The sequence below is a fragment of the Neodiprion pinetum genome, chromosome 4, assembly GCF_021155775.2.
Source record: "Neodiprion pinetum isolate iyNeoPine1 chromosome 4, iyNeoPine1.2, whole genome shotgun sequence".
Taxonomy (NCBI): Eukaryota; Metazoa; Arthropoda; class Insecta; order Hymenoptera; family Diprionidae; genus Neodiprion; species Neodiprion pinetum.
The window spans coordinates 42,684,870-42,698,886 of NC_060235.2; the positions used below are offsets into that span (position 1 = coordinate 42,684,870).

Consider the following 14,017-nt stretch of genomic DNA (forward strand, 5'->3'; position numbering starts at 1 on the left):
TAAATTTATTGTGTTTGCGAATTGAATAAACGGTAAATGTACCGTGAATTCACTGTTCCGTATCCGAACAATATACCCACTTAAAATACTGCCATGCGTACAATTTTTAACGGTGTATGTAAAACGGACACGTGGATCCCTCGGTGTTAAATAATATATATAACGATTTCTGCATAAATGCAGGCGTTGTCTTTTATCTATATATATGTGTATATATCTCTGCAATAAATTACTACCATACATATACAACAATTTACTGTATTACCTAATTATATCGGTGACCGCGTTTTGCTCGAGCTAATTGATCCACTGATCCAGATTTCGTTCATTTTCCCACTTTCGTTCAACACTTGCGTAATTCAAAGTTGAAAAGTAGTAAATGTAAGTTATACGACGCGCAATTTTGAACGGCGAATTTCTTAAAATTCTTTTGCGAAGCTGAAAACAGCGGTTATCTTTTCAAGTTAATTTCCTACATTATTTTAGCACTTGACTTAAATATTTTTAAGACGAAGTAACCTTCGTATAATAATCCGAATGCTCGTACGTATGCAATATACATATGTATGCAGGAAAAGTTCCTTACCGATTGGCACGAAATTTGTACTGTTTGTATATTAACCTGTTTAAACATACATATTACCCTCTGCACTTCCGATTGCAAAATGGCCCGACCACCTGAATTTAAAAAAGCTTAACACTTTCCGAAAGTCTTGCAACAGCGGCGAATTATTCAAACTTTTGCCTAATACGTACATTAAATTTCTGACATTTGTACACATCGACGTGATTGTTATCCTTCTTATGGGGCTCCGTACCAATTAATAAAACCAATTAATTCGTTATCACAGCTTCTTCGAGGAAAATGGAAAACGTTCACGTTGTACGCGAAAAAATTACTTTGCAACGAATTTTCGACGAATTTTTAGGGAAATTTAGACGTCTTGTACAATATTGTACGAATTTTCACGAATAGTTGCGATGATCAACAATTTTAGAATTCAATTTAGATCGGTAAGATTAAGAATATGTACGAGAAAGTACGAAATACTATTTTTGAACCGCCGATAGATGTCGCATCTCTCTCACAAGGAAAACTTGTTGCAGAAAACTCCTGGCAAAACTGGGATCCAAGTCCGGATAATGATCTTCTCATTTTCTGATTCAGAGTTTCCATGATCTAGACGGATTTAGAGGATCTGACATTTATTTTTGAACTTACCTTATCGTAATAGGTGAGTTTTATGAGAAAACTTACGTTCATGTTATTCTATTAAACCAAGAACCCCAGTGAGAATAATTCCATGAAATTCTACAACAGCTTTTACGGATCTTTACTGATTCGGATCTTTATATTTCGTAACAATTCGTAGCTTTATCGTAGATTATAATCTTAAACATAACCTTAAATATTATAATCTACGAAAAAGCACGAATTGTTACCAAATGCATGTTCAAAAACTATGAATCTGCTGAAATCCTTCACTTTAGGCATAGAAATTTCCTGAAAAATTCTTAGAAATATTCATAGAAATTCATGGAATTAATTTCAGCAGGGTGCCTAGCAAAGCTCGGTTCTACATCCGAACGTTGTTTATTCAATCTCATTCATTACAATCTACGAAAAACTACGACAAACGTCGAAAATGTTAAGTTTAAAAACTATGAATCCTTCCAAAATCTGCGCTTTTGCGTAAAAACTTCCTCAAAAATTCATATAAATATTCATCGAAATTGCCAGAATTATTTTCAGCAGGTTTCCCAGGAAAATTCGGTTCTACGTCCGAACCGTATCTGTTAAATCTCAAATATTACGATCTACGAAAAACTACGACAAACATCGAAAATCACAAGTTTGAAACTTATGAATCCTTCCAAAATCTGCGCTTTTGCACAGAAATTTCCCAAAAAAATCCTAGAAATATTCGCGGAAATTGATAGAATTACTTTCACCAAGAGAACGAGACGTCGAAGCAAGCACGCGTCGCTTCGCCTCTCTCGATTCCGACTTCTCCTCGGTGGGGACGAGATGTCGAAGAACTAAGCTCCGCCCCGAAGCATCCTCTCCTCCGCCACGTAAAATCCCCCACGCTGTTCCGCCGGTTCTCGATGCTTGCGGCTACCGCGACCTCGACTCGCAATCTTCGCCGAGTTAGAATTGACGCCGGTTGTTTGCGTCCCGTTCCGACCTTTTTCCACTCTCGAGGAAGCCGCGCTTTTCGAATTCGCGCGCCGCCGTCGCTGCGGCGAACACTTCCGGCGCTCACCTGAAATTTTCCTACACGATAATACAAATTCGAAAACACGTCGCGATAAATCGGGAAAAATTACACGCGATAATCGATTACACAAGTCTGCGCACAGTGTATTACAGGCAAAGTTTTTACGTACTCGGTTAATATTGTGCTCGTTGTTGGTGCGCAGCGGTTCGCATTATTATTATTTTATTATCATCATCATTATTATTATTATTATTATTATTATTATACCTTGGCAGTAATTCGTGTCGAAGGGAAAAGTTTTGGGAACAGGGATTTTTTGAAGTGAATATTTAGTGCTTCGCGGGACGAGAATTGTCCTCTAGCTTCTGTTCTCCGTCCAAATATTAACAACGGCTGAAAAAAGGATCGAGGATTTTCTGGCTGTGCCAGCTGCCATGACTCGCCGGATATCTTATATCCAGGTAATTCTTGATCGATAACTATAACTTTTCTCGCCCTTTGTACTTACCGATCGAGAACCACGCGCGGCTAAAGATCGAGACGTGTGATCTGACTTCTCGTCGCGCGACGGCCGCGAATCGTCGGATCGATCGTTTGTCATAATCGTCGTGGCTCGTGCAACAAACGAATTGAACGGATTAATCAAACGCGTTTAATAATATGCCAAGTACCTTCACGAATGTTGAAAAAGTCGAATTTTTTTCTTCGACGATCAGTGTTAGATCTGTAACGAAAATCCCGCTAAGCGACGGTCGATCAGCGTCGAACCGCTAAACGGAATTCGGGTCAAGTACCATGTAATTTTGTTATTTTTTATACGTTGCAATTTAACGGCATTATTTTGTTCGGCTTGACGGTATTTTTCATTATACAGACTACAGTATTTATATACATCGTTCTTCGGCCGAGTGCAATGGTGACGAAATTGTGAAAATTGTCCGAGCCGTTTTTTTTTTGAACCGCAATTCTCTGGCCGCCGATACTCTTCGAGTGCGTGAAAACAGGGGTTTCGTATTCGCGAAGAGTAAGACGTTACAGTAGAACCTCGATTATCCGAACCTCGATCATACGAACGATGACTTTGTTTATCCGAACGTTGACGCGAAAGATGCATTGTTGCTCGCTGCCAACGCCGTGAGCAACAATGTATATTTGCGAGAATCGCGGGCATGCAAAAACGCGTTACAGCCATTCGTCAACAAAAAATTGACGATTTTATAAAAATATATATATATATATATATGTATAAAAAGGCATTCGACTTTTTGCAGGTGTTTAAAATACACACATATGTATATATACCTATATTTCAACGTTAATATGTATGTCAAATATTAATATACATATATGTAATGTACTGTTCTTATGCGAAAAGGTGTTGTTTCTGATCTTGTCCCAAAAAACCCACGTTTCGATTATCCGAACTAGTCTCGGTCCCAATCGGTTCGAATAATGGAGGTTCTACTGTATTGCAATATTAAATTGTTCAGGTGACCTTTTGCATCTCGGCACTGTATGCAACCCGACACCAGACTCGGTATGCATGTACCCATTATAGGTATACATTGGTTCGCATTGCTTTGTTCGAGATTCTGCAGAGCTCGGCGAAGTTCACCGTCGTATATAACACGGGTCTGCAGAAAAAAAATTTTTTTTTCAGCTGTGCGGAATGGTTTTTGGTGAATATTGCGTTTTCGAGTGCGCTGAAGCCAAAAATCACTTCCATTTCCATTCCATTTAATTATAACGAACTAAACGATATTACTTATAAGATTAAACGAGCAATTTCTTCATGAAATGTGCTTAACATTCCGTGCTCATACTATTTGCTTATGAGAACTTTTCCTCTTATCTTTGATACTTCTCCGAAGACGGTTCCGCTTTCCATTTTCTGTTTCCCCGTTTGTATTTATTCTCGAGTCTCACTCTGATACACGGTAAATGAAAGTAAGAAATCAATTTTGCGTAGGAATCTTAGAATCAAGAACAGGAGACCAGATTTCGAGTTGAAAGGGAGTTTCACTCTGAATGAAACTACGAACGCGGGTTAAAGAAAAAATCTGACGCGATCTTGTAAAAATTGTAGAACTCGATTGATCGAAATTTTTAAAAGTCAATTATCAACTCTGGCTTTACGCTCGTTGAAATTTAACGATTTTAGTTTCTTTCACATCGCGTAAATCATGAAATGCATTGCATGTGCAGCGTACCTTGGATTTGATTTTTGCGGCAATGCAGCCGTCGCACCGGTTGGATTTCTCGATTCATTCGTCACAGCCAAAGCGAGAAGAATTACACAGGTCTGACACCAAAATCTGCATAGGTTTTTTATACCTGAAACATGAATACGCTGTAACCGAGAAGAATACTTGGAAAAATTTCATCACGTTAGGTTTTTACTTGAACTCGTGTTTGTAGTTTCATTCAGAGTGAAACTGTCGTTTAACTCGAAATCTGGTATCATATTCTTGATTCTGAAAATCCTATGCAACGGTAATTTGTGTGACTCGAGAATAAATCCAAACAGGAAAACAGAAAATGGAAAGCGGAAGCTGTTCGGTGAAGAATCAAAGAGAAGAAGACAAAGTTTCATAAGCAAAAAGCATAAACACGGAATGTTCAGTACGTTCCATGAAAAGATTGTTTGTTTAATTTGAAAAAATATATTGTTTAGTTCATCGTAATAAAATGGTGTTTTTTTCCTTAATGTTATGTCTTCTTCATGCAAACACCTTGTATTTTGCAAGAATACTGTACGTGATGGAGGAAAATGGAAGTAATTTTTGGATACATCGCACTCGAAAATTTAATATTTACGAAAAACATCCCATACCGCTCGAATAAAATACTTTTTTGCAGATCTGTATTATTACTGCCGATTTGTATCGTAGGAGTGATCGGTGTTAAAAATCTTCCCCCCAATCAGATAAGTTTATATTTAATATAATAATAATGAGGTTGGACTCTCTCGGTAAGACGTAATATAGTAATAAACTCTGAAAAACATTCCTATCTGTATAATCCGAAAACTTTTATAACCGGCGTCTAATTTTTGTTCACTTTTTTTCCGCTTTCGCCCCCGTCGTTTGTAGAAGTTTATTAGACGTGCGGGGTCGCGTTAGTTTTGGCATCCCTGCCATGCCTCGACCTATCCTCGTAAATTTTATAACGCGTCTAGGTCTGCATACGACACGTGATTTCGGAAGCATTTAGGCTTTGAATGAGACCGAGTATCGGAGTTACATACACGAATATCCATTATGTGTATCCACTGGCGGTATGACATCTATAGTTACATGACGAGTAATTATTGTTTGTAAGCAAAAGTTTTTGTTGTATTCCCGAGAGGAAAAATTTTTCGAACCGCGTATATACAGTATTTAGATCGATTTTATTAAATTTTATCAACTTGAATCTCAGTCTTGGGTAACTGGTTTTATTTTTTTTTAATTTTTTCAATTCCCGCAAATTGCTTAACAGCCACATATTTCAACAATATTCATGCATAATTTTAGTACGCATGATTATATACGAAAGATTTTTAGCCCGGTAGTAGAGTGCATAATGCAGATGTACGTAGATCTATTTCAAACTCTAGATCTACACAGATCACATGCGTTAGATCCGCGTAAATATGATTTTTTTTCCCTGGGATCAAGCTATGTGCTTAATGATCGTAGAAGTGGGGTCCGTGCTTCTGAGTCATGTAATTTCATGGACAAGTCGGTTAGGTTGGCAACGCAGATTCAGCCCGCAGCGCCACAAGCGATCAACCGCGAAACAAGCTCAATATTTCTAAACCTAACCTAACCCATGACCGTCGAATTTTGTAATTTTAGGTTAGATTCGACGGTCAGGGGTTACGTTACGTTTATTGAGATCGAGTTAGTTTCGCGCTCGGCCGACTGTGGCGCTGTAGACTTATCTGTGTTGCCAACGTAACTGTCTGGTGTAAAAAATTACATAAATCTGTGAGTCCCCTGGTGAAAATGATTTCCACGATTTTCTAGGAATCGTTAGAGGATTGGAACATTTGGTAAAAGTTTTCATGCAAAAAATTGTTTTCGTAGAAAATAGTAGGTAAATATGCGTAGTTTCTCACAAAAACTTGTAGAGTTTCATGAAAATTGTACTTTTTTCAGTAAAAAAAAATCTTCAATTCTACAATTTAAAAAAAAAAAATATAATACCAAATGTTACGATTTCGGTGAAAATTCTTCGTAGTAAAAATTTTCACCAGGGTATATGACTCACAAGATTTCCAACAACCATAGCCGGCGGTTAAAAAGTCTGCGTTAAAATTTGTCTCGATTAATATCGAACAACGAGTTTTGGATATAATCAGGGCTAGTTGGGGGATAAATTTACGAGTCCGACGGGCCGGTGCGGGAACAGAAAGCGTCGCGACGGTGCAACAGGCCGGCGGAAGTGTCGACGTCTCCCTCGGGAGCAGCGCGGCTTCCCCTTTCTTCCCCTTCGAGCGTCTAAGTGCTCAGCTGTTGGATACTTGTCATTGGGATTGCAGCGGCGGCGCTTTTTCGACGTGCAGCGACAGAAACCCGGGAGCCCCGAGCCGTGTGTCACTGTCATTTAAAACACATTAAACCCACGTTTCGATACATACACGCGCTGTCTGAATCGCCGCCCCGTGATATCTTCAACCCCCGCCGCAACGGCTTGAAGCTCTGCAGTCCTCGGCTTCCCTTTGCCCCTCGAACTTCCAAGGAACCAGGAATCCCCGGGGAATCCCTTTCTCCCGATGCGTGCCTTAAACCTATCATAACCATACCGATGCTTATAATACTGCAACGACTGTAATTTGTTCGACACAACGGTAAAACTGTCTTTGGAGATCGCATTTCGAATCCGTTATCCAATTTTTATATACATATATATATATTTTTTAAACGCGCTTCGATATTTCCGTAGAGTATCTCAAATAAAATATCTTACACGCCAAATATGAGCTCTTAACGTTATTATTTAGAGGTGCCTATTTTAGTATTTATCCATTATCCATTTAAATAACACGTCAAAGAAAAAATATCGGAGATTGTTTTTTTTTTTCTTTTCGCAAACACCTTGACTTATAATATATCTAATCGTAAATACAGATCCTTATAGGAAATTTCACGCTCTGTAAAAAAGATACCGAAATACAATGTTCCTAACTCTAATCGATTGAGAAATATTTGAGATGATTCAATGTTTGTAGGCTGTTTTTTTTTTTTTTTTTTTACGCACACCCTAATATATCAGGCACATACCTATAATTTTGGTCGTCGAAAAGGTCAAAACGATTTATTACCTCAGTCTCACGTGTCAATCACTTCTGCGCATTCTAACTGCGCACATTTCAAATTTCCCGCCTTTACACATGCGTTTTTATATCGAGTTAGAGACTTGGTTTTGTTTTACGGTTTTTACTAGAGCCTGTACATACTATTCTTTCCAATTTTCGATATCTGTAATGCCTATTAAATGGTATCAATCTCGTGAGTTTTTCCGCCAAACTTGACGTATAAATTATGACAGATTTCATCTTTTTTTTTTCCGATCTTCTAAGTCGAAACAAAGAATTTGGAAAAATACGTCGCTGTACGAATGTTCGAAGAATGTTCACATAATCACATTTTTTTCAAAACCTCATTTTAGAATAGATATAACTTCGGCTACAACGAGTTTTTATATTAATTTGTAACGTATAATTATGACGTTTTTTTATACAAGCGCAGAGCTTACCGAAGCATCGGCGCATAAATTTGAATAACACGTGTAATAAAGATAGTAAAAATATAACTGCCCCGCGGTTATCGCGGACGTTTGGAACTTTTTAAACGTCTTCTTTTCCACCCTAATATAATACACAGTGAGTTGAGCTGTAAAAAAAATTTACGAGAAAGCTGTGCAGCATGACTGTATAACCGTAGCAGCAATTATAACTCGTGTAGTAAATCATGAGTCAGTTATGTTGCGCGTGAAATATGGTAATTTGATATTATACCGAAAACGCGATATCCGCGGATAGATGAAAAAAAAAAAAAAAAAAATCACGACGATTAGCTTATTTTTCAATAAATCACAGGATAATTTTTTTCTTTTTTTTTTTGTTCCCCGTGTTTCAGACCGGCGAAAGACGCGGACGCGAAGATCGAAACTGAGCTGCAGGATTGCGGACATCTTTTTAAACTTCGAGGAAACTAGAAGAGCACCGAAGGAAAACGAATTGTGCAAATGAAACGTAAACCGGCTCAGAGAATTAAATCTCTACGTTTCGTAAAGCGTATGCGAAGATTCCATTTCCGGAGGCTGCAGCTAGTCGGCCGGTCCAAATCTCTGCCCAAGGATCATCGACAGGTCTTCATACATTCCCGAATTCATCACGTGCTCCGTACGAGACGTGAAAACGGCACAAGTCTGTTAAAACAGAGCAACGAGCCGGAGTTGTGCGATCAGTTTTATTCCACATGATCTGAATAATGGTGCGAATGTATTGCAATTGATAATTGTTAAACAATCAGTCGGTAGAAGAAGAATTTTGCTGCCTCCGAGTTGTCGACTGGATTTAAAATCGTGGGAATTATCGGTCTGCATTTTATTTCTTTAATCCTACGTCGTCAGGGTGAAAAGTTTCAAGTGTTTAACGCCGATGATGAAAATTGAAATTTCGAGTGTATAATTTTTGTACGAATAAACACGCCGCTAGAAAGTGTGAAGAAGAACTTTGGTGCGCGTGTGGAAAAGTTACTTGTATAAGGGTGGAAATACTAAGGAGAGGAGGAGGAGGAGGAGGAGGAGGAAATAGAAAGGCATATCTGCAAGGGTGCGAGAGGAATCGTTTGCAGTGGAGGGCCTGGCTGCTTACTGGGGCGACGTTGTTCATCAGCACCGCGTCAATGCAATATTTATGAACTACGGACTGCATTCGGTCGCCGACAGGACGAGGATGGTGTCCCACCTGATTCCGGTTGCCGGGGTGAGTTTGCACTCGACATTTTCTCATTTCGCGTCATTTCTTTGGGGCGGGGATGAAATTACGAATTTGAAAAGCTTCGAGAGCGCTAAATTCTTGATATTTTAGTCGCGAAACTTGAAGTAAAGGCATCAAACATCAATGTTTCGAAAGGACGAAATGTTTCGACAAGTCAAAGTTCCGAAAGTGCGGAAAAAGGAAAATTTAAAAACCTGAAAGATCGAAATTAGGAATGATTCAATATTTTCAGTCCCGTGGATTTCTGTCTGGGTGAAATTTCACCACTTTGATCTTTCTTTGTTTTGGGATTTCGATATTTTTACGTTCGGAATCCTGGTTATTCTGATTTTCGATTTTTCTCATTTCTCACACCCACTCGTTGAGTAAACTACACCGTGTGAGTACATTTTAATTTTCTCAAATTCGGAACTTCAACCGCGCCCCATTTCTACAATCGTAGAAAATTTGTCCTCCTTGTGCGAACTAAAATGATTATTTCCTGCAATGCGCCCACGATTTTCGTACCGATTTCTGAGTCGAAGCGTGCAGCTATTTAGACGTATTAGAACAACCTAAAGCCTTGACACGGATGGCGATGTTGAAGCAGCGTAAACGAGCGCTGCAGTAACGCTAGTTACTCTTCGGTAAAGATAAGAGGGAATGATAGAAAAGGGAAAAAAGAAGAATAAATATCGCGTGTATGAGAGAGGAGGGTGGGGGGTGGGGGGGGGGGGGGGGGGGGGGAACGAACCTTGAACTACTTTTCTATTACAAGTTTAATATTATTATCGCTGGTATTATACAATATTCATTCTGAAAATTATCGTATAATAAATACCTTATTGATATACGTGTAACAATAGATTCCCAATTATTTTACAAGTCTCAACTCGATCAGGTCGTATAAAATTGTAATTTTCCAGTTCTCCGGAGTTTTCGATTGGTTTATTTACAGGTAATACAATCACGATAATATATGCATACGTGTAGCGTTTGGCGGAAAATTCGAACGCGATAAGAAATAATTCTTGAAACTTGTATCGTAGGGGAATTGATCGGTAATTATTCATAACGATCGATAATCTACAACCCGCACTTATACTTTTTAATATTCTTTTGTCGGAGTATAAGGTGGAAAAAAAAAATCTAAATTACTCGGAGTAAATAATGCGATAATCCTGGTACTACGCAATTAATTACATCCAATTATAGGGAAAATGATGTGTTGCAGAGTTTTTTCTTATTTCTGCATCTATAAGATATAGAGTAAAATTATACTCCATAAGGATAAAAATTGAGCGGTGAGAAACGAAACTTTTATATCTTTATACATAATATAACGAACGTGTCCGCGTACGGATGAGATACGGCGTGCCAAAATAACGATAATAGCGATAAGTTACATCGATTTATACGAACGCGATACACACTGATATACATGTTACAACGGCGTTGTATAAATTTACGTAGGATAAAGTGGCGATATAATAAACGCGGATGATAAACCGTGGCAACAAGTGTCGACTTCGGAAAGGCGCACTATATATATATCCGAAGAACTGGCTGATTATCAACGATCCACAACGATCTCAGGGACCGACACGCGTGTGTTGATTACAATGCGGGTATGTCGGATTCTCTTGGAGTTTAACGAAACTTTCAAATTACAAGTCGGCTAGATTCGTTGGAAATTGAGTTGACGGAATGCAAGAGTTGAAACTGGGAAAAATGGTGCTGAAAATATCACGGGCCTGCAAAAGAATATTTTATTTCAGCTGCATGGGATGTTTTATGTAAATATGCGCTGAAGCCAAAAATGACCTCCATTTCCCTCCATCACGTACGGTATTCTTGCAAAATACAAGGTTTTTGTATAAAAAAGTATATCAATAATGAAAAAATTACCATTTCGTTACAATGAACTAAACAACGTTTCTTATAAAATTAAACAAACAATTTCCTTATGAAATGTGCTCAAAATTCCGTGTTCATTCTTTTTGCTTATGAAACATATTCTTCTTCTCTTTGAGTCTTCTCCGAAGACGCCTCCGCTTTCCATTTTCCGTTTCCCTGTTTGTATTTATTCTCGAGTCTCACTCTGGTACGTATTGAATGAAAGTAAGAAATCACTTTTGCTAGGATTTTTAGAATCGGGAATAGGATACCAGATTTCGAGTTAAACGGGAGTTTCACTTTGAATGAAACTACTAACACGGGTTCAAATAAAAACCTGACGCGATGAAACTTTTTGAGTATTTTTCCTGGTTTCAGTGAGTGAAAATCTATGACAAACAGTATACAAAATCTGTGCAGTCGTTCAGTTGCAGACCTGTGTATTTTATGTTAAGCTTCCTGATCAATTACGGCTTTGATACTTCGCGTTTGACGGATAAAAACGTTCTTAATTCGGGCTTAACACCGTGTTTAGCAATTAAGGCTAGAGGTAAAAGTGTATCGCCAGGCATATAATATCTGTATCATCGGTAGGAAAAACCGGGGCCTGAGGCTGAGCGATAGCCATGCTCGAAAGTTTAAACGAGATCGCGGCACGTGTAAAAGCTCGCGTATCGCACTGCTAAGCGATTAATATTTCTTGCCGCTAAAAATACTCAGCACGCGAATACAAGCGGCGAAGTATATAATCCGGGCGAATTTCCAGCTGCACGGCAGCGTGCGCAGATATCTCCTCGGCGGCAACAAATTACGGCTAATTCTGACCATGATCCGAGCAAACGTACTCGATTAGCCAAATCGTATTCCCAGCAAGGATAAGCCGAATATGATCACCGCGATATTTCAACTTCTTGGAGTCTCGTTGAATTCCTGGTCACATTTCACTATGATTCGTTGCAATTATGATTTTCCACTTCTATACAAGCTGCTTATTGTGGTTTGATTTTAGAACTCGAATTATTGTTATGCTAATTCTTGCAGCAATTTGATTTTTGGTGTTTTGAAGGAGCGGCCGTAAAGCGGATCGCAAATTAACGATCTAGCAAGACCGTAAGTTTTCGTTGGCATAATGCGCTGTCACAACACGTAGCTTTTGTTTGTAAGCTCGCCGAGACGAGACTTCAAACATACCGAGCTCCGCCAAAACTGTTTTCACAAACTCTCAACACACAGACTTGCACCTGCATCCTGCTTATTTTCCGATGGACTAGAAAAGCCGTTAATTACATCGAGTTTCTTCACCCCGCGAAATCCAACCGCGATTTTATTTTCTTTTTTTTTTTTTCTTTTGTTTTTATATTATTCACACGTTTATGCTCAAACTTGATCGTTTACTGTACCGTCTAACTTCTCCTCCGTTAACTTTACTCTTCATTTTCAAGGAGCTGCAACAGGGCGGCGGGAATTTGGGAGGCGCTGGTCTCAGCGCGAGTGTTCTGCACGGCCAGGAATCCCCGCACTCTCTCAAGATAAAGCAGGAACCCTTCCAGTTGTCTCCAACCTCGGCGCTTCCGCCGCTTCACCAAGGTAAACCGGTACAACATAACAGTGATGTGACGAATGCCAATTTTTGAGCATTCGCGGATGAAAATGCTGATGAGAATATTTGTCATCGAAATTCGCTAATGTGAATATACATTTTTAAATCTGGCGCCATTTCTCTATGACCGAAGCTCGACGATCGATTGACTGACAGGTACACAGTGCAAGTCGCACGCACACATTAGCACCGCTTGCATTTTCTTGCGGAACTTGCCGAGCTGATCCGAACTGAGCCGATTATTTGTTTGATTATTCAACGACGAATTGATAATGGAAACAAATTAATTTTGAGGTTAGAGTGTGATTCAAACGTGAAGATTATTATGAAACTAATGTTTCTTGTCTTATTTAATTACGAATTACGTTCGCCATTTTTACAAGGAAAGTATAAAGTATTTGTGACGGTTTAATTCGCAAAATATTCGAACGATTTTTGCGAATATGGTTGCAAATGCGAATGTTAAGAAATATGCGAATATTCGTTACATTACTAGTATAAAAATCTCCCTTCGCTGCTCGCTCAATTATATCATGCTGCATCCATCAGAGTGTACAAACGGTTAAAACGGCCATCCGAGTAGCACTTGAAGAGGCTTCGGTGGACTTGAAGTGTTTCCGCACATATTTCTTTCGAGAAACGAGTGGTGATCATCCTCTCATATGCGGCACAAATGCGTCCGCAGGAAGTTTCCCTGCACCGGAAATCAGCTTGCACTTAAATTGTATAAACGATAAATAAACATACCATCAGCAACACGGGATCCTTAAGGTCACGACAACATAGTGCCGGAGTGTTTTCGCAATTTTAAAGACTGAATTCAAACTTTATCCGTGATTCGAACGATTCGGAAGGGGTGGGAAACTTTTTCTATCAAGTATTCGAGAGGGGAATGCAGAATTATGACTTTCGGTAAGGAAAAGTAGCACTTTCTCTTCTACAGATCTGGTTATCCCAGCTAGGCGGTAACGACGCGACGCCGTGAGGAAGGGCTGCGGAGAGAAGGAGGCGGCCTCTTAAGTCGCAATGCTCTAAAGAGCCGGGTAAAAGCTGTTCTAATAATACTGAATACGGTGCGGCGGGGCGAGGGTGATAAACAGCCGGAGGCTGCGCTTTTGGTTCAGGCCTCTCAGACCGTCGAGTTGCACGAGCACGCTCTCGATCAAACCCCGAGCCCCCATCCCGTTGATCCAGGATCCTGGAACAGGACGCGAGAACTAAAATACCGGGGGTCGAAGGGTTCGAAAACTGAAACGGTGAAAAACTCGACCAACCATTCGAAAGCTTGGACCACGTTTTAGGGAAAAACAAGCTATTGAAAATGTCCTC

At 39.4% G+C, this 14,017-nt stretch overlaps 1 protein-coding gene across 4 annotated transcripts in view; it reads left to right on the top strand.

The window, feature by feature from the left end:
• Positions 1-2,153: 2,153 nt before the first annotated feature.
• The window catches only part of LOC124217816 (forkhead box protein D1), a 32,171-nt gene continuing 20,307 nt past the window's right edge, over positions 2,154-14,017 (top strand). For all 4 annotated transcript variants that reach the window (XM_069135675.1, XM_046623899.2, XM_069135674.1 and 1 more), the window contains exons 1-3: positions 2,154-2,683; positions 8,348-9,198; positions 12,531-12,675. In XM_069135675.1, the coding sequence (XP_068991776.1) occupies positions 9,130-9,198; positions 12,531-12,675 (214 nt within the window). In that variant the 5' untranslated portion in view covers positions 2,154-2,683; positions 8,348-9,129. The remainder of the gene's footprint in view (positions 2,684-8,347; positions 9,199-12,530; positions 12,676-14,017) is intronic.